At 44.1% G+C, this 21,867-nt stretch overlaps 1 protein-coding gene across 1 annotated transcript in view; it reads right to left on the bottom strand.

Annotated features, from left to right (window-relative positions):
* OSBP (oxysterol binding protein) overlaps positions 1 to 17,265 on the bottom strand; it is a 31,915-nt gene extending 14,650 nt beyond the window's left edge. The window contains exons 1-7 of the mRNA XM_081063807.1: positions 16,799 to 17,265; positions 12,357 to 12,565; positions 9,948 to 10,198; positions 4,613 to 4,811; positions 4,263 to 4,365; positions 3,891 to 3,945; positions 3,563 to 3,694 (exon numbers count right to left, since the gene is read on the bottom strand). Coding sequence (XP_080919933.1) covers positions 3,563 to 3,694; positions 3,891 to 3,945; positions 4,263 to 4,365; positions 4,613 to 4,811; positions 9,948 to 10,198; positions 12,357 to 12,565; positions 16,799 to 17,163 — 1,314 coding nt within the window. The 5' untranslated portion in view covers positions 17,164 to 17,265. The remainder of the gene's footprint in view (positions 1 to 3,562; positions 3,695 to 3,890; positions 3,946 to 4,262; positions 4,366 to 4,612; positions 4,812 to 9,947; positions 10,199 to 12,356; positions 12,566 to 16,798) is intronic.
* Between the last annotated feature and the right edge of the window lie 4,602 nt (positions 17,266 to 21,867).

Below are 21,867 nucleotides of genomic sequence, written 5' to 3'. Positions count from 1 at the left end.
CAAGTTCTGAGTCCTGATAACAGAAGAAGGGGAAAAAAAATTTCCTTTGTTGAATGGTGCTGGCCTGAAGCAACATTTCAGTTAAACAAACCAAATAAAAACACTTTTCTTTCCTGTGGTCCCACCTCTTTTTCTGCAGTTTTGTCCAACTTCCTACCCACCAATCCCTGCGTCACATACTCCCTTAATATTTACTGTCCTCCCAATTATTAAATATCTTGTAATTTTTGCTATAACAAACATTGAACATAAAGTATGAAGGAAAAAATTTACTTGAAATGCCATCACCCAAAGATAATCATTATTAAGATTTTCATGTTTGTTTCTATGCATTTGTACATTTCTAAAAAAATTAAAAATGTACTACAGCCTGCTTTTGCTCTGAGAAATATACCAAGCATTTCTCTGTGAAAATTTCCCAATTAAGACAGAACCACAGGACAAACATTAGAATATCCCACTTACTGGGAAGTAGGATCTATCGTCCCTCAACCAAAATAGTGTGTCACACTCTAAAACCATCTTCTTGACACTGAGAGGAGAGCACTACGATAATAAAAATGCACGCCGAGGGGGAACAGACTGATAAAACTTGGATCCTCAACAGGTTTTTTTTAAAGAGGGTGCATATTTAACTATGCCAACAAAACCTATTACTGGCAGAATTTCAGGCAACATTAAGTAATATTTCCATACATATTGAGGAAAACTGAGGATGGGTGGTATCCCCCACTGGTGACTACAAGACATATGAATGCTGCCTGGGACTAGAATCAGTGCGTCCTTGCACTATAACTGATTTTCATACATACAGCCCTGTCCCCCAACAACTGCTCCAGGAACGGCAATTTCTCTAAGCTTTTCCAAGCTTTTCCTATTGGTCATTTGATCACTCAGAGGACTAATAGGCACACAAATGAATCTGTAAATTTAAAATGGAAGGAAGCAGGAAATTAGTTATATACCTGATGGAGAGTTGGGCAGCCAGAAAAGACAATCTAGAGATTAGCAATAGTAGGAAGCCATGACCACTGGTAAGCGAGAGGGGCAAAGTACACTACTACTGCAGCCCAGAGGCGGAGGCATCCAGCAGAAGCGAAAATCCCTGTAAGGACCCTGGGGTTTCTCCCTTCCTCCTCACTCCAAACTTCTACTGGTGCCTTGCACTGTTGGAGCCCAGCCAGATGCCACCAGACATGGAAGCCCAAGAAACACTGCCTAGAGGGACCAGCTTTCCTGTAACGCAGCACAGAGCAGGGGAAGGGCGAGGACTAGATCTGAAGCAAACAGGTACAGGACTGTACATTCCTAGGGGCAAGGTCAACAAGGAACTAATGGTAAAGGCGGATGGAGAGGTCACCTAGACGCAAGCTGTTTTTAAGCAGGATCCGCATTTTCGAGGCGGCAGAGATCTGCCTTTCCAGACTACCTTCCCAAGGCACTTCCTCCAAGGCATCAGCGAAGTGGGGTGTCTTTTAGGACCCCAGTGAACCAATTATTTTAAGTTTCTGCAGTGTGTTTGCTCATGGGCTTTTCTTGTCTGGAGATCAAGATTTTTCTAACAAAAGTCCTACACATTTACATATAAATCTATTTGTTTTCCAAGAACCAGTTAACTAATTACGTCAACATTTGCTGCATGGTATGTACATACCAGGCCCTGGGGAAGCATCAAGGTTATAAAGACCACTAAGACAGTCTCTGCCCACAAGGAGCAATCTATGGCGAGACAGAAACCACACACTGGGCTGTAAGCCCCAAGGGGGGAGAATGCTTTCTGTGTGTCTGTATGCCACGTACCCGGCTGTGGGCAGAACCTGCAGCCATCCTCCACTAGCGATTCTTCCCTTTTTCTACAAGTAGTAGAACCCTCAGTTTTAAACTAGGTGATGCCATCCAGAATAGAAGTCTTCATCTCCAGCCTCTTCTTCAGCTTGCTATGGCCATACAACCAAGTTCTGGCCAAAGAGATTGGAGTGAAAATGGTTTATGCAGCTTCCAGGAAGCACTCATAAAAGGAAAAAGCATGCCCTCCTCTTTCCTTCCTGCTTACTAGAGTGAGACCCTAATGACCCAAACTAGAGCAGCCACTTTGGACCTAGAAACTGAGGCCACAGGGAGCAGGACAAGAGGGCAGAAGAGCCTGGTCCTGACACTGCAGAATACAGTCAGCCTGGAGCCACACACTCTGGACTTGACCGTGAGAAGGAGTTCAGCTAGTATTTGTTTAAGGCAGGGGTGGGTCAGCCCTTTCTGTGAAAGGCTAGATAGGAAATATGTAGGCTTTGAGGGCCCCCGTCACAAGCACGCAACACTCTCTTGTAGGATGAAAGCCGCCACAGACAATAGATAAACGGATGTCACCGTGCTCCAATAAAACTTTATGGACACTAACATCTAAATTTCATATAATTTTCATGTCACAAGATATTATCCTCCTTTTGATTTTTTCCAGTCATTTAAAACAATAAAATGACTGTTAGCCTGAGGGCTGCACAGATAGTAGCCTGATTTGGCCCAAATCCCATAGTTTGCTGCCCCCTGGTTTAAACCAATATATTTTGAATTCCTTTCTTTACATTGAACCTATACCCAACCGACACACTAGTACACCACTAGGCAGATAGCAGGTACTCAGAAATGCTTGTGGAATGAATGAGCAAGTGATATCCACTGCCCAGACATAAACAATGGAACCTGCTGGAGCACAGGACAGATATCCCACCCTGACCGGATGCCTGGGTGAAACTGTGCCGAAAGAGATGGTACTATAAGTGAATCTTGAAAAAAGGGTTTTTGGCCATGGCAAGGGTGGGTAGTGAGCTGTTGAAAGTTCAGTGTGTGCAAATGCCTTGAGTGCCTGCAGGTAACGCCCAATGACCAAAACACTAGACATGTGTGGGCACAGTCTTGTCCATGGGGAGAAAGTACCAAGCCCACCAAGGAATCTGGTCTACCCTCAAAGCCATAAGGGTCCAGTAAAGGATTTTAAGCTAAGGAGTGACACGACTACACTTTCAATTTGAAAAACATCACGTTGGCAACAGTGTGGACAGACTGGAATGGTAAGACAGGCGGCAGGAAGTCAGCCCAAACACCACCTACACCATGGAGATGGCCCTCATCTTCCTGGTCGGAATGAACTGTTTCTGCATCTGTGCTCCCCAAACCTTTTCCCGTACAGTACTTCAAACAACACTATCCTAGAAAACAATGTTTTCTACCTGTTTCCATGTCTGTCTCCTTTAAACTGCATGCTTCCTGATAACAGAAGCTATGCTGTGTTTGTCTTTGCGTGCCCCCAGCACAGCTAGCTCAGGAATCTGCTCTTAAGTAATTTACTGAATAAATGCATCGGGCCCTAAGTGATCCGGGAACGTACCAGATCCACAGCCCACATGAAAGCAGATCATTTTAAGGAATAGTTTATGATGCTAAGGGTAACAAGACCACGCCACAAATTGCCACATGTGTGCGTGGGGTTGTCATGGCACCACTGTTCCCACCGAGGCTCGGGAGGGGATGGCCTGCTGGCAGCACCCAGGCCGTGCCAGAACCTCACCGGCATGGGGATCTTAGAGAGCTCTTTCCCAATGCAGTTCTTCATGATGCTCCATAAATTGAGGCTATAGTTTGGCTTGTACGGTATTCTAGTTCTCTTTTCCTTCTTGGTCTCTTCCAGCTGATGCTTGTTCTAAGAACAAAAACAAAGCCACTCAGTCTCCGACAAGGAACAGAAAACCCAGTATTTATAACCATCCCTTTCCCCATGCTAAAAAATAAAATAAAATAAAAATCCGTATTCTCTGTTTCTCTTAGCGCTTTAACAGCAAATCCTTGGGAGGCACACCCAAGTCCCTCATTCCTGATAACACCCGAATAAGAGTTACCTGTTCATCAAGGCTGATGTCACTGCTGGCTCCGCTGATGTTGCTGCCAGTACGCCTACCCGGATGGGAAACACAAGCATTAGAACAGAGACCTGAACTAGAATGTGGTCCCCACCATGTCATTACAAAGCAGACTGCTAAGCACACTCCACAAACTTATTAATGGGCGATGGAATGACCCTTGGAATATGTGTTCATTTAAACATCTCTGGACAACTTGCTCAGGTAAAAAACTAACAGTTTTGTACTTCCTTAAGGAAAAGAGCCCAGATGTCAATAAACACTGACAACTATGGTACTCCCATTGAAACATTTCTAACCTGTTGATGGTCAGATACATTCACTTTTTTCAGGGAGTCAAGGATAACTTACTTGTGGCCCAAATTTTCAGGCATGGTGATGATCTCGGGAGCATCAAAAAATTCATTCTCATCATCCTCATCACTCATGTCTCCCTTGCCAGAGCAGCACTGATCTACGAGGAGAAAAGCCTCATTCGTTACCTTTGGTTATATTTACCCAAACCTGGCACAGCAGGATCTTTTCGGTCCTAATCACAAAGATAGCTACAAATGGTAGAAAGTGATGGAGGAGCCAGAAGAAATAAGTGGCTCCAACTACATTTCTGCTGAGTCACTGACTCTGGAGAATCTGGAGTTCTGTCAGTTGCAGAAAACCACCTGGCTCCTATCGGAACAGGCTACGCCGAGGTAGTCCCTTACCTTTACCAGAACCTGTACTGCCAGGAGTGTTGGCCGGCAGCACCGTGGCTCCTCGGAAGGCCCTCTCCAGGTGATTATGCTGCTTTGCCAGCTGCTCCAGGGTTTCTTCCAGCCGGATACGCTGGTCTCTCTCATACTGTAGTGACTTCTGCCATTTTTTACTATGCGTCTGGGCTAACATGAGGAAATCTCTGCAGGCCTATCGGGGGAAACAGTTAATATGTGTCACATCAACTCAACTAGTGAGAGATACCCCTCAGGCCCATTAAGTAACTTTATTCTGGGAACTTTAACAGGCAGATTATAATAAATGAAAGACTTTCCCTGTTATTCCACAGAATCTGGGAGAGCCAGCTCTGTGATGCAATCAAGGTCAACTCCAGAAAAAAAAAAAATGCATGGTTGTCACGCTTCTTTTATATTATTCCTGGTCATGAGGACCAAACAAATGCCAAGTGAGCAGTAAACCTAGACAAAGTATTTGTGGCAATATCACAAAGGGCAGCTATGGGAACTGCACCAAAAGGAAAACAAAAATCTATTGACTAAGAGATGAGGAAAAGCATAGGGTAATTGCTTTCAAAAATTTTTTAACTAAACTCGAGTCACCTAAAGCTGAGGAATTCAGACACTGAGAACAGAGAATCTGTACTGAATTAGACCAAATGTGAGGAAACTTAATTTGTTGTTATTTTAGTCACTAAGAGAAACAACTGACCTTAAAAATTAGAAGTCTACCTGAAGAAACCAAAGAAGGGCTCTGGAGACAAAACACAAATCTGATCACAGCAGTCCCTTCACTGGCTCCCTGCGGGTACTGGGACCAAATCGTAACTACTGCTTATGAATGTGAAGGGCCCTCCATAGTCGGGCCACCACCTGCATCCTCTTCCCCAGCACCTGCTCCTGCACATTCCAGCAGAGCCACACTGAGCTGTCACCATTTCGTGGACTGACAGGCTTCTTTCAGGCCTGCCTTGCCATAGATCCGCTTTGCCTAGAATGCCCTTTCCCACCCCCTTTTCTCTATTTGGCCAAGTCCTCTTCATTCTTTAAGATCTATGGCAAATGTAACTTCTGTGACACTTCCCCCAGTCTCCCAAGCAGCCAGTCTTTTCTCTACATTTCCACAGCACTTGGCACATGTCTATTTTACACCAGCCACAGCAGTATCGTGACTGATTTTCTCTCTTTCCAGATGGATCACAAGCAACCTGAAGACAGTTTATAGTTCATCTGCATACATATCTCCAGCTCTTAACTTAGGTGCTTTGTATAGATTAGGAGCCTGGTAAAGTTTGCTTAATAAATAAATGAAAAAAGGAAGCAATGTAATCTTAAAATTCAATGCCCTGTTATAGAGAAACTGTAAGGTAAATAAAATATCTACTCCCACGGTTCAACTATTGCCTATAGGCCAATGACTACGAAATCAGCAATTCCAGCTCTGGGCTCACGGAGCTTCACAACAGAATGTCCTATTGCCTACTCAGTGGCTCAGAGTAATCTCAAAACCAGTGGGTCCCAAACAGAACTCACTGTGTTTCCTTTCTGACTCTGCTTCTCCCTTGGTGTTCCCCGTGCCACCTGCCACCTGCCCAAGCCAGAACACTCAGGTATCCTTGATTCCTATTTATGAAGTCCTATTGATTCTTCTTTAACATTTCTGGAATCTGCGCATTTCTTTTCATCCTTCACACTCACAGGCAGTACAGAGTACAGGCATACCCATAGTTGGATTATTGGGGCTCTAACCACAGCTCCATCCCACTATCTAGCTATGAAGTTCTAGACAAGAGACACAACGTCTCTGTGCTTCATAGTCCTCATCTGGAAACAAAGAACGACAACAGTAACTACCTCCGAGTTGCTGCTTTACATGTAAAGCATCTAGAACCATATGGGCTCACAGTGAGCTTTCAATAAAGTGTTAGCTATTATATTAAGCCTGCATCAAAACCGGTCATGTCCTCTTTTCATCCACTACCACCAAGCCCATTTAGTATGATTTGCATCCCATCCCCTCCCCACACTTAGCTCCTTTCCAGCCTCAACTTGAGCTACTACTTTGCTCTACTAATTAACAGTCAATTACCAGCAGTTCCCAGACTTTAGGAGAGAGGGAAGGACCTGCATATGCCTCACCTCCACCTGGATCAACTCTGCTCCCTCACTGCCTCTTAATGATGTTGATCGTAACTAAAATTTAGTGAGTGACTATTATATGTCAGGCACTTGGCTGAACACTTTACATCAATTAGCTCACTTTGTGAGCGGCTGGCTACCAGTATCGTCACTATTTACAGAAAAGGAGTGAGGTCACAGAGAAAGTAGGTTGCCCAGGTTATAACGGAGGCAGCTGGACTTCAGGGCCCCAATCTCTCTATTGCCTTTTTGCATGGGGAGACTCTCTCTGGTCTTTCAGAATTTAGTTAAGGTGTTACCTTCACTAATTTTCCTACTTTGAGCCGGACACATCCAATGTACTATATACCACAGCAGCCTGTGCTCATTTCATCATACACTTAGCACACTCCATAATGATCTGGTTACTTCTCTGTCCCTTCATTAGAGAGTTATCTCCCCGAGGGCCGGGACCTCCGCATTTGTTTTATATCCCCTAGCATAGTGCCTAGGACACAGAAGGTGCTCAATAAATGTTCACAAATGGACAGACTGTCAAATTTACTCCCCTGGTTAGATCCACTGTGGTAGTTAAGAAAAGCTATATCCTAAGCAATCAAGAAATTGAGTGAAATGTGTTCTTCCTTTGATATAACTGCCCCTTTACAGATGTGACATGCTACCATGTTAATTTCTAACATGCATATTACACTTAAGACCTTGCCATCATCACCTAAAAGGTATAAAGGAAACAAAGCAGGAATAAAAAACATTTTAAGCAACAACCAGCTATGAAAGGGGTACGGGCAGAGTACCAGGAGACAACAGAAGGAGAAAAGTCTCCTCTTACTTCCAAGAAATCACTCCCTTTGACCAAACTCTAGACACTCAAGACTTAGGAAAGAACTGCCCTGAGGGAGGAGGAGGAGCATATTTTCAAGAGTCAAGTCCAAATGAAAGTTCCACTTTTATGAGAAATCTTTCAATCAAGAGGTGGTTTATTTGGCAAAATATTCATATCAAGAGTAGAAAAAAGTTATCGTGGAGCAGGGTGCATTCACCTGACAGGGATAAAAGGCAACATCCGCTATCAGGAGATTGTGTCCTGAGTTGTTCTATATAAAAAGTGTACTTATTCAGTATTGATTAATGGAGCTGTATGATGTATAAGGTCTCCCTGCTCACGAGAGGACCGGAGAAGCAGGCACACAGTCACTGAGAAGTGTGGCAGTTTGGACAAAGGGCACACGACTAGATGTCAGAAACACAGCATCAGTGCTGATGAGCAGAGCAGCCTGAAGACAGCTGATCTCCCTGCAAGGGACGACATTTTTCCCGTGGGCACAGAGAGAAACTTTTGCTCTCTAGGACCCACGTGAGCCAAACCGGTTCTAAGCAAATGTCTTATTATCACTCGCCCAACAAGGGAAAATCTGGCCCTAGTGAAGTAATTTCATCCCGTTTAATAAGATAGAAATAAACCCCTGCTTAAGCTGTCTCTCAGAGTACCCTTCTCACTTGCATTATGTAACGCCTTCATGTTCTCATGTGGAAGCTACTAAAACAACCTGCCAGGTGAGAATCAGTCACCAATAAAGGAAACACAGCATGGTTTACACGGTGTATTCATTTCATACCCATCATCCAGTATTTGCGGTACACCACTAATACCAGTGGTGCTTTGGCTTTCCTTAGAGCCTCGTACCCAAGCCGCGGAAGTGCTCCACACACCAGTAACAGTCACCGAGAAAGCAGTCCCAAGGAGGCAGAACCTTGGCCCCTTCTTTTTAAGCAGAAAATGCCCAAAGCTGAACATTTTGTATCACCCAAAATGACCCCTGAAATCAAGGACTAAGAATGGGACTAAACAGCACTATAAGGTTCTCACTAGTATTTGATCCAGCCTGTAGGCCAGAATATGTTAGTAATGTAAGGATCAGACTCCAACTTAAGGCTCCAAGAAATTGACAGTAGAAAGGACCCATGAGATCTTTTAATTCTAACAGATCAAGTTAGCTCAAAATAAATTAAAAATAAATAAATACATATACATATACAAACAAATCCGCCACCAGAGAGCTTAAAGGACGCAATTACCGTATTTGCCGGCGTATAAGACGATTTTTTGGCCCCGAAAAATATGCCTCCAAGTGGGGGGGTCGTCTTATACGCCAGGTACACTTCAGATAGACTGCCCATAGTGCTTGCCCCGTGCCATAGTGGCCTCCCGATGCCCGCCCACTTCATTCCACATACCGTTCAGGCATCAGCAGCGCTGCTGGGTGTATGCTCGGCTGTTATGCGATTTTGCTGTTATGCGATTTTACCACACTCGCAAAATCGCACACAGCCGAGCATACACCCAGTAAGATAGCGCAAAATCGCGAATCGCGATACCATACTGGGTGTATGGTCGGTTGTGTGCGATTTTGCGAGTGTGGTAAATTCGGGTTACCGTATATTTCTTTACATATGCATTGAAGATTCGCGATTTTGTGCTATCATGGTGCCTGTTAGAATGTTGAAGAGCTCGCACTTGCGCACTAGTGAGGTCCCAGGGAGATGCTGATGCAAGGGTGGACCAGACTGCTATAGTGACAGGGCGGGCAAACAGGGAGCAGGGACCAATCAAATCAGGCTTTGTATACAGCCAACAGCCAACCACAATACTGCACCATTGTACAGTACAGCATAGAAAATGTCGACCAGTCAAACCCCTATCATCCCTATCATGGCACCAGCCAAAAGAAAGAAGTATGATGCAAATTTTAAACTGAAAGTTATTTGGTGTGTGGAAGGTGTGCGGAAGAGGGGGTAGTCTTATACGGCGAGTGTATAACAAACTCTGTATTTTGAGTGGAAATGTTAGGGGGTCGTCTTATATGCCCAGTCGTTTTATACGCCGGCAAATACGGTAACATCACCATCAGATGCCCCACTGGTTGCAGAAACAGAGCTGGAACTCTGGACTCCTAACTAACTGCCCGGCTGGAGTAGCGTCCTCCTAACCAGTTGAGAAGCGCATGAAAGTCACTCCATCTGTGCACCCTGTTCTATTTCATGCAACGAACAATGTAACCGAAATCCCTTGAGCGGTGAAGCAGGACCTAAGGTTCTGCGTGTTATCCATTACCTTTTTCCCCGCATTTGGGAAGAACTACATTCGCAGAGGGAAAGAATTGGAAGCAACACAGGAAGCATGTGCGCTTACATTGATCATGGCATTGGATGTGATCCTAAAGAGTGTGGCCCGCTCGTTGACCTGCTTGATCTTTTCGTTGCTCTCGGCAGGCAACCTCAGGGACTCCAGCTCACTGAGGGAGCGCTGCAGCGCGGTGCCGTGCTTGGCTATCAGGTCGTTGCACGTGCTCAGGTCCTCCACTTTGCTGGACAGGGTCCGGAGGGTATTCTGCAGCTCCGTCTTGTCAGTCTGTGAGACAGACTCTTCATCTCCTGACTCATCTGCAGAGGCAGAAGGTCAGTTACAGGATTTCAGGCCCAGGAGTGAAGTCTGAACCCCACCAATTCTGCCCGCCACCAAGCTGACTCCTCACACACTGTGCATTCTGACTGACCAACACTTGCATTTACCAGATGACTTCTCTACAGTGTGGTCCACAGCCCACCTGTATCACAAACAACAGAGAACAGGTGCAGTCTCCGGCCCCACCCCCAGAGACTTTGATTTGGCTGGTGTGAGGCAAGGCCCAGGAATATGCATCCGAATAAGCTGCCCAGGCAATCGTGATGCACACTGAAGGTTGAGAACCAACGACCTAGAGAACAGGATGGAAAAGCTAGCTGGCTCTTGGGGTTGGGAATGAATTATCAAGCCTTTTAACTTTAGCTTGAGGGTTCCAATCCAGTCCAAGCTGATTATTACTGCAAATCCATCATCACCTGCTGGGTGACTGGTGGGCCCCGTGTGGAACGGGTTGAGAAGCACAGTCCATCACCAAAAGATTCATTAACTTATCTTTTCTGAAGGAGAGTTCAGGAACTTCAGGATGACCTCATCTGACACTAAAGCCACCACTACGCAGAAGAAATGCAAAGCCTTATGGTAAATGACTCTCCAATAATCAGTGTAGTAGACAGCTATGCTGTACCTCTCTCGCTATCACTTTTGTACGTAACACTTTTGTAACTGCAAAGTGCTTTTCCAGCAGTGTCACCTCCTTTGGGGGAGGTAACATCAGCACTAAAATCAAACAAAAGGAATATGAAAAGACCTGCCCTATCTGCTACACAGAGAGGCAGGGCCAAAGTGAAAACATAACCTGTTACAGACAAATTTACAAAGCAGTGAATTTTCCTTTCATGGCTTAACAGATATTAAATGCAGTATGGGAAATGACAGGGGATAAGAAAAACAACAGATGAACAAAAGTCAGCAGGAGACTATCTTGGTCAGCTCTGAGTAAACAAGCTCAGTATGATTAAACTATCAACATCTGGGGGAAATCCTACCATTTTCCTTGAAGAAAAATCAAAACATAAGTAGATAGCTTTTATTAGTGAAACTAAGGCAGCAAAGTGATGACTTTTCATAGAAAACATCACATATAATGTTTGTGATAGCCTACGAAGATTATTTCAAATAGTTAAGCAAGAAGACATCAGGAGAAAAGAAAAAAAACTAAGGATAGATCCAAATTGTGAGTTGTAATAATCCCAAGACTGACCTAGCAATAAAATAATCATTTCTCAAAATTCTAAGTCAAGGGCCGGCCCCGGTGGCTCAGGCGGTTGGAGCTCCGTGCTCCTAACTCCGAAGGCTGCCAGTTCGATTCCCACATGGGCCAGTGGGCTCTCAACCACAAGGTTGCCAGTTCAATTCCTCGACTACCGCAAGGGATGGTGGGCAGCGCCCCCTGCAACTAAAATTGAACACGGCACCTTGAGCTGAGCTGCAGCTGAGCTCCCGGATGGCTCAGTTGGTTGGAGCGGGTCCTCTCAACCACAAGGTTGCCGGTTCGACTCCCGCAAGGGATGGTGGGCTGTGTCCCCTGCAACTAGAAAAAAACGGCAACTGGACCTGGAGCTGAGTTGCGCCCTCCACAACTAAGACTGAAAGGACTACACTTGAAGCTGAACGTGATTGAAAGGATAACAACTTGACTTGGAAAAAAGGCCTGGAAGTACACACTGTTCCCCAATAAAGTTCTGTTCCCCTTCCCCAATTGAAAAAAAAAAAAGAAAAGAAAGTTAAAAAAAAACAAAAACTTCTAAGTCAATTGGTGTTAAAAGCCAAAGGACAACTGTATATTCCTGTAGGACAGTTTCTCAACTGCAGCACTACTGACATCCTGGGCCAGATAACTCTTTGTTGTGGGCAGCTGTCCCTCTGCTTTGGAGGCTGCTATACCTACAGCCTCCCTGGCCTCTACTCACTACAGGACAGCAGCATCACCCCTCAGCTGTGACAAAAAAAATGTTGCCAAATGTCCCCTGCAGGGCAGAACCGCCCTGTTAAAAAGCACCCCTCCAGGAGAAATACTGCAAGCCTGAGGCATCAAGGAGATAGTAGGTAATTAAATGACAATGAGGCATAAAATAAGATTTGTGCATAAGAGGGGCAAGTGGAAAGTTTCCCAGACATAGTGTTTTTGCTCCCTACCTGATTCTGCCAGCATCTTCACAGCCTTGGCCTTGGCCAGTTCCAGGGCTGTCACCCAGCGCTGCCGCTCCACTTCCGAGCTAGCCTTCAGATGGTAGGTCTGAGCACCCCCGTTGGAAATGATGAAGTTGCAGGAGTCCTCCACAGTAATGTTGGCTGTGGCGAGGTTGATGGTACCACGGCAGGTATGTCTCATTTCTGCCTTTGACCTGTAACAACGGGACAAAGACATGCTAAGTAGAAAGCTGATGGGTGGTTTATCCTTGATCACATTCTATTGCTTTTCATAACTCTAAGCCTGTTGAAAATACAGTAGTCTTGGGAATGAGCAAGTTTTAATATTTCCCTCAATGGGTCCCTAAAATTCAAGAAACAATCAGTGGGGATTTCCTTTCAGAGCCTAAGTGTTGTTTCTGAGTCAGAATTTATTGCTCTGCTGCTCCTCTCACCCTTAGCTTTTTCAAGAGAGACTTCACTGAACTATAACTACATACAATATAAATTCAGCAATTTTAAGTGTCTGAGTTTTGACACATGTATATAACTGTGTTTTAACGACCATCACAATCAACAGATAGACCATTTCCATCACTCCAAAAAGTCCCCTCGTGCCATTTCAGTCAGGGATTACTTTTTATTTAGCAAGTTATAATTATAAAATAGTGCTTTATAAGCTCATGCAACAAAATTTCCTATAACAATCTCCTTCCCTAAGAGAAAGAATAGTTCCATTTTACATATACTGAATAACCCCCCTCCCCAACTATAAGCCAGCCCAAATGAGAACTGTCACACTATGCTTAGAATTGTATTGCAGAAATGTACACTTAGCTGTTTAGAGTGTTAAATATTGACTACAGCTCAAATTATATGAAACAGGAATAACTAGCTTTTTGCGGGAGCAAAGAAAGAATAATCATAAAAAAATCATCAGGTGGTATAATCTTTCTGGAGTATGTTCTTTCCCGAGGTCCACTGACCTCTACTGGTGGGAACTCCTAAGCCATCCTATTAATAGCTAGGCAAGATTCAGCAAATCTGTTCTCAGAGGACTGGGTGTAAAAATTTTCCCCATCTCTACTGACTGACAATTCTATTAATAGACTAACTTTTGAACTTTACAACACAACTTGGTGACAACAAGCTGCAAGAGTCTTCACATAAAATATCAAGCTGCTAGCACAACTTAGTCTACAGTGCAAATCGTGCTTCACCACCACCTGCTGGCTGTGCTCAGGGACCTGCCTGTTGAGACAGCAGTTTTCTCTGACCAACTTGGAACATAAAGAGGTCAAAGTCTTTTGCCAACTGCCACAGTGCAAAGCAGAGCCATTTCCCTTTCACCGGAGCCGAGCAGCCAAACACACCTGGCACGTCCACAATTCCTGCATGTCAGAAATGACACGTACCCCATCTCCTGAAATTAAAATTTGGTATGTTTGAGAAAGTCGATTTACTGTGCTTGGGAAGACAGATTTGCCATTGTTCAGTTTGTCACATGAAACTGGTTTTTCTTCCTCAAATGCACAAATGAGCTGTATGGGATGGCCAGGGGGGTCTCAATGGACTGGGCCATTTTCCATCCCCTGCACCTGCCACACTGTAACGTGAATCCGTTTTTTCTGTTCTTCCCTCCCCTCCCCCACTCCAAGCTTCGGTTACATTACGCATAATTACAAACCCCACTGCCGGGCGGCTCACCCTTCACACACTGGCCCTGCATTCCACTCCAAAGGTGCTACTTGGGTATTCTACCTCATTCCTCACAATGTGCTGGTACTTTTCACAAATCACTTCCCAGGAATCTCCTCTGCCTGGTCATCTTCATGAACTAAAGAAGTTTCTCAAATGACATAAAGTCTGTAGCAGTTTTAAAAATACCAAGGAACCCTGCCTGGGAGTAAGGCAGGCCTGATCTCGGAGCTCTTGGGTTTGGGCAAAATACACCAATGGTTGCAAGTGATCAGTACAAAAGCTGGAAAGATGATTTTCAGGATTCAAGTTCTTCAGGTGTGGCAGTATTAACTGGTATTTTCTGGCTAGAAATTTCTTCCCTGAAAAGGCCAGCCAAAACAGTAACTCAATCTCTAGAAGCTAGCCAGGGAAACCAATACCATGGGCCTGTCATGATATGTCTGGGAGAGCTGGGATTCTACATATGGTTTTAAGTACCTGGACATCTATGTAACTGGGTATGTAATGAAGAACAGGTTATGTAAAAAGAGGGAAGTGGTATTGCCAAAGCCATTAGGAAAGTTCATCAGAGGATGGGTCTTGGAAGTACATAATCTCAGTTAAAAAGAAAACAGTATTTTGTAAAAGGCATATATAGGAAATGACAGGTTTTGGAGGAATGACAACTTGGCTCAATTAATGCTAGGGAGATGGGGACCCGAAGAATTCTATTAGAAGAATAAACTACCACCACAGTTGGTCGGAAGCACTTTAATGTGATTTTGAGGCTAGAGCATAGATTTGATAACTCTGTTGTGTGGTTTGTGGGTGACACTAAGCCAGGACAGGCCTATGGCATATTTCCCCACACGTGGTTTTGGTACGTTTTAGAAGTAGTTTTATTTGTAGTCAGACAGATACCATTAGCTCTTGTAAGAGAGAAATCAAAAGTGGTTACAAGTACTTGAAGAGACAACATATAGTTACTAATGTCTAGTGAAGATAAAATTGATCAAGACTGGTACTGATCAAACAATCAACCAGCCTGGAAAGCGGATCTGATAAGAACTTGGATGAGGAAAAATGATCACAGCTGATACACAACTTTGAAAATGGGGAATCAGTGTTAATAGTAACTTACAAGCCAAGTTAGAGTATGAATCAACTGAACGTTAGAATGACGGTCGATGTAACAGGAAAAAATGAACCTGAGATGGGGAAAAGCTTTGGAGCAAACTGAAATTTTAGATTTGTGATCTTAAAGTCCTGGATAAGTAATTAGAAGGGGTTAAAACTAAAATCAATTCTGAATATAATAATGCAAATGATATACACAACTGTTCACAACTAATGTTGCTTAAACAGTGAGGATGCACTAAAGCATTTCCCACTGTTCCTATTTCAACAACCTGCAACTCCAGCCTTCAATTTCCCCTCAAAACTCTCTAATAAGAGTCAATCCAATGGAATTGATACAAGAGATATTTGTGCACCCTAACTCTCCTGGTGGCAGAGTGACTACTGGCAGAGGAGAAGAAATACAGAGTGAGCTGCTCTTAACAACCGTGTTTTGGGTCTCAAATAGGATGGTCTTTATAAAAATATTTCAATTAGAAATGCCATTAAAATAAGCAAAGTCTCCCTTAAAGGAGACTTTTATACAATTTGTATAAACAGAGTAACCATGATCTACAAACTTAGTTGCTATTGTTAAGTATATCTGTATCTGATTCATGTAACACTAACCTGGGTTTTAGGTTATTTTGGTGTGAACAGAACTAATTTCAAATCCTGACTCCTCAAGACCCCGGGAATGTTGCCCAAGCTAAGTCTCAGTTTTCTCATCAGTAAGATGGGAATACCTCCTAACTCCCAGGATTGTTGGGACTCAACAAAACACTGTATGATAAACACCAACCCTATGCCCAAATCCGGGATCTTAACCCCTCTATCTATATTAACAGGAGTAGCCAAAAGCATGTTAGGTTAATGGCAAGATTGTCAGACACCATAAATATACATTAAACATTCCACCAAAACACACATCGTTGAACAGAAGTAATCATTCCAAAGACATGGACTCTTCTTTTAATAAAACTGTGACCTAACTAACCCGGGACCCCAGAAATACTGGACAGAACACTTCATCGTTCCCACGGGAAGAGGTGAGACAAGCAAAAACAGAAGCAGCACTGGCGTGCACACAGCCATTCTGAGACGTCTAGAAGGGAAGCACAGACACGTCTTGCAGAGATAAGGCAGACAGGACAGATACAGAGGCCACCCTGTGTGTGGTGTCCTTGTGCCTGGGTGCGGAGCGAGCAGAGGCGGGTACAAGGGCTGCTAATAACCTTGAAATTTGGAGGCTGGGCACAGTTAAGCCTTGGGACTTTTGCTGTAAGTTCCTTGGGAGCAGAGCCTGGGCTTTGTTCTCCCATGTGCGCCCCCTGGCACCTCCAACAGTGCCTTCCTTGCAGAATTAATCATTGCACCGGTGTGCTCGTGGAAACATATTGGAAGAGGAGATGCTCTTCAAACGACTGGAAAGGCCAGGGACCGACAGGGAAGGGATAGCACCAAGAGTGGGTGACCCAGGTGGAGGGTAAGTCCTGGGGCACACACTCGCGATGGTGGGCTCGTGTCGCGGGCTGTCAATGCGCGCAGGTGACGAAAAAGGGCCCGTGGCGACCTTGGCTGCGGTGCCGGCTGGAGGGTGAGGCGCGGGGGCTGTGGGTTACAGCAGGAGACCGCGCCCCGGAAGCAGTTACCTGTAGTAGCTCAGGAGCCCGTTGCTCAGCACAAACCACCGCCGCTGGTAGCCTTTGATATAATTGGTCCATTTGAAGAGCCAGCCTTCTCGGGCCGAGCCCGAATTCCCAGTTCCCGAGCCGCCTGAGCCCCCCGCCGGCGGCGGAGGGGCTGGGCCCGCCGCCGCCACTCCCCCGGCCCCAGGACCCGTGCCGCCCGCCGTCGCCGCGGCCACGGTGCCCGGCGCGGCCCCCGAGCCTGGCCCCGAGTCTCCGCGGCCGCCGCCGCCTCCTCCCACCACGGGGGGACCGGTGCCGCCGCCGCCCGGAGCTGCAATGGCTGCCGGGCCCGGGCCCACCACTCCTCTCAGTTCCGTCGCCGCCATGAGCCGCCGCCGCCCGCAGATACAGGACCGGAACCTCCTACGAGAGCCGGCGTCGCCGCCCGAAGCGCCCCACAAGGCTAGCGCATCAGCCGCCGCCGCGCAGCGTCCCCGCCCCTCCAGGCCCGCCGTGGGGAGGAGGGCTTGGTCCCGGGAAGGAGGAAGTCGATTGGTGCTGCTGTTTGTCACTTGCGGAAGCCCCCTAAGCCATTGGCATTCCTCTGGGCCCTGTCATTCCATACTGCCCAGTGAGAGCCCGGGGTCTGTCGGGGAGGACTCGAGAAAGTAGGCTGCCCGGCCAATCCGATCGCTGATTGGCTAGTGTTTCCGCCACTCATTTCAGTTTCTGCTGCCGTCACCGCCACGTCACCCCCTCCCATCATTCTTCTCAGCGGCCCTCTTCCGCCCTTACGGATTGGTGGTGGTTATCAGCTGCTCAACCTTTTCTACCACTGACTGAACGAGTTGAGGAAAAAGAGGAGGAGTCTTGTCGCATCCTCACTTTCATTTGTTATTGGTTGGCATGCACATCACTCACATGTTGGGAGCAATGATAGGTTTCAGAAATTGTCTGTGAAAGCCATGCTGACCAATGAAAGAAAAAACCTACTGGGAACGGGCAGGCCGGGGGCAGCCAATAAAATCCTGGATGAGCGCGTGGGGGGCGTGCCCGTCTGCTTCTAGCTTTGGGGAAATTAAGAGATAAAAGCGAGGCAGTTTCGCAAAAGAGTTTTTGATGCTAAGTGCAGCGTTGGAGTCCCTGTTTCTGAGTTAAGACCTCCACAATTTCCTTCCTTAGGAAGATTCTCAGCAATCAGGCTCTGCTTGATTCTGCCCCTTCTAGGGCCCCCCTCCAGCCGCTGACTCCAAGTTGGAGGCCCAGATTTTTGGGGAGCCCCAAAATAGCTTCCCCAGTTACCTCCTGGATCCAAGATTCTCCTAATTCCCTTCTCTGGCTTGCTCATCATCGCACCATTCCCCTTATCTCCTGATTCTAGGCTGTCATATGGTTCACCTAATTTTGTCCCACACCTTTTAAATGCCCTTGTGGGTTTTGCCATAAGCGCAAGTGTCTGCATAACTGTTCAGAAAAGTTATTTTTGACTAATTGACTTTGTTCACACATTTGTGAAAGTAACAAATTCAGACCCTCATTTAACATTTAGATGTTGTAAACTACTGTTAAAATGGAGCTTCGGGGAACCTGTTACATTTTGCTGGTTAAGACGGGTAATAGAAACAGCTGTTAGACACTGTAAAATTGCTTTTCTTTGGCAACGTGCTCCCCAGTATGAAGAAAGTAAAAGATCCTTTTTTAGACAATGTTTTTAAAAGGAAATATTTATTGAATTCAGGAGAATACATTTTGAAACTGTAGTTAAATGTCGGCTACTTGTTTTTGTTTTTTAAACTGAACTAAAGTGAACCCATTTATGCTCAGTCCTGCCTTTGCTACTTACTGGTTCTATGACTTAAGGAAAGTCATTCATTTAGGCACTCCAAAATTCAGTTTTCACTTCTGTTAAATAGGAATAAAATCTTACAGGGATGCTGTTGTGATTAAGTGTATTTGAACATGTTTGATTAACTGCAAACAGCTACAGAAATGTGAGTTACCAAATACACCCCTCAGATTACTTGGCAATCAGAAAGGTGAAACACATATTTTTGCAATGGGGAAATCTGGCTGTCCCTACCTTAACCCAGTTACCCAATGTAGCATCATTAACCCTCGGACAACCAAATTGTTTTATAATGTGCCTGGTATGCTGCAGCATGAAGTATACAGCACCACATGATGAAGTTTCTTTTGCTAAAAATGTTCAACCTAAATCCAATCAAGCCTTTAGATTTAACCTCCCATTTACAGGGGCTTAGAGGAACCAGTTAGACACCCCAAGGAAACAATCAGATAAATGAAGCACATGAGACATTCTTAAGACAACCGGTTTTAGAGAAGGTAAGATTAAGGAAAACTCATGTCATAAAACAAGATCAAGTGATGATTGTTCTAAATTTCAAAAAACGTAAAAGCCAACCAAATGCTTGATGGATTCTGGTTCTGAAAAAAAACACCCAGCTTTTCAGACATTTTGGGGATAAGTGGGAAATTTGAAAATTGGTATTACATGAGACAGTTACTTACATTTGTTTACTATAATATTGGTATGATGGATATGAAGGAACACATCTTTTAAATTTGGAGAAATGTTTAGGAATGACCATTGTTAATAGTTTGACACATATAGTAGTACCTCGGTTCATCTCCGTAGATGAACACTTTGGTTTACGAATACCATAAACCTGGAAGTAAATGCTTCGGTTTTCAAACACGCTTGGAAGTCGAACTTGTCGCCTGGCTTCTGCTGAGTGCAAGATCCTAAGGCCTAGCTGTAGGCTGTTTTCGAACGTTTCAGAAATCGAATGGTCTTCCGGGAAGGATTATGTTCGAAAACCGAGGTACCACTGTATTCTTCTATCTTATGGATTTTAAGAATTTAAAAATTTTAATGAAATATTTTGACACCTATACTTACTAGTTTGCTAGGGCTGCCATAACAAAATACAACAGATGGGGTGGCTTAAACAATGGAAGTTTATTTTCTTACAATTCTGGGGGCTGGAAGTCTGAGATCAGGTGTCGGCAGGGTTGGTTTCTTCTGAGGTCTCCCTCTTTGACTTTTAGATGGTTGTTTTGTTCCTGTGTCTTCACATGGTTTCCTCTCTGTGCATGTCTGTGTCCTAATCTCTCACTAGGACACCAGTCATACTGGATTAGAGCTCACCCTAATGACCTCATTTTAGTACCTTTTTAAAGGTCCTATCTCCAAACAGTCATATTCTGAGGTACTGGGGGTCAGGGCTTTAACATGAGTTTTGAGACAATTCAGCTCGTAACATACACAAGATGCCTATGATATATGAGTTATGAAGTACTATAGTAAAACTAATACCCATTAACCCACCATTCAATATTGTATAAAAAATACAAAAATGATCACTTTCATATATCTTTATCCCAATCCCATTCCATGGTGTATTGAGGGGGAAAAAAGTGAAAATATCTATAATTGTAACTATGTATGCATATGCATACAGAAATCACTTGGAGAACAATACACTAAACTGTTAGCAATGGTTATTCTGGGGGGTGGAACTTGCAGATACCTTTGTAAGTTATATGCATGTTTCTCTCTGGTTCTTTAGATTGGTATGAAATCTAGGCAATTTAAGGTATTCTATTTACAACTGGCAAAAGTACACACATCACTGATTACCTAGTTCCCTTATAGACATTTCCCTGCTCTCAGGTCTGATTTAGGTTAATATTGCCTTGAAGAATGAACTTGGCTAAGTTGGGGAGTCACAATGAATAATAAATGACAAGCTCCTTAAAACAGCCTGATGTGCAACATTTGGGAAATAAAAAGTGGAGGCTGTTATGAGACCTGCAATCTAATCACAACTGTGCCTCTGTGGCCAGGAAAAGGGCCAAAACAATGATATTAAGTGTATTTTAAGATACTGATTCCTCAGGTTACAGACTTGTTTCCTAAAAACCCACATATTTCTTCAGGATCACAGTATTTTAAAACACAGTTACACAAAATATAAGGTGCCTTCAACCTCTCCACTTCTACTTCTCGGCCCTTTAAAAGTAGATGGTATTTCAGATGGCACCCAGTTCTCTGGATCAAACTCAGTCATGTCTTGGTCGTCCTAATGATTGACAGGGCAACTTGAGAGAAACCTAGGTGACTGACACTTAGACCAAACCAGATCTTTCTGGAGATGGAGTTGGATCCATCTTGATTCAAAAGTCAGTTTGGAAAAAATGGAATTTAGAGTAAATACAGAAGCTTACTGGGAGACATAGCTTGGACTTATCAAAGTGGTTCTTTGCTCTCTGAAATGGTATATTATTTTAAATGTTCAATAATGTAATAACTGACCACATTTTTCAGGATAATTGCATTACTTTCACATGACTTTTTCAGACCCCTTTGTTCTTCTGTTACAAAGTCAAATGCATTGGCTCGGAAGTCAAACACAACTAGTCACTTTTGCTCTGCTAGAACTTTCTCACTTTAAATAGAGGACGATTTTCAATTTCTAGAAAATAACCCCCGTTTTGGTAATAAGAGCAATACATGCTCATTGAAGACAATTTGGAAAATAATGGAAAAGCAGGAACAATCACCTCTATATAAAATCCTTCACAACCTCTCCCCTTAAAGGCAATCACTGCTATTTGGTCACCCTTGATTACACTTTTGTTCCCATGATTTTTTCCACACAGATTAAGTCATATACATAGAGAAAATCTATTTTATGCTTAACGTTATATTCTTAGTAGTATTTTCCCATATAACTAAAATTTTCAAAAACAATTAGTCTTTAAAAATATTTCTCCTAAGCATATAAGCAATGCATTTTCTCTGTGTAGAAAATTTGAAAAATACTAAAAGGAAAAGAAAGGGCCCCATATTTACATCACCATGCATGCATTTTCTTAAACAATGGATTCAAAGCATATACATTTATGCTTTCCCCCCAAACTGTATCATAAACACTTTTCATGATTAAGTATTCTGCCTTTCTACTTGTCCATGACACATGGATTATCTTTCCTTAACCATTATTGTGATGTTGGTCATTTAGGTTATTTCTATTATTAATAATGCTGTGATATATAATTACTTTGGA

Source organism: Rhinolophus hipposideros (genome assembly GCF_964194185.1).
Source record: "Rhinolophus hipposideros genome assembly, chromosome: 10".
NCBI classification, from domain to species: Eukaryota; Metazoa; Chordata; class Mammalia; order Chiroptera; family Rhinolophidae; genus Rhinolophus; species Rhinolophus hipposideros.
Note: the sequence above shows the minus strand (reverse complement) of the source record. Positions and strands in the feature narration are given on the sequence as shown.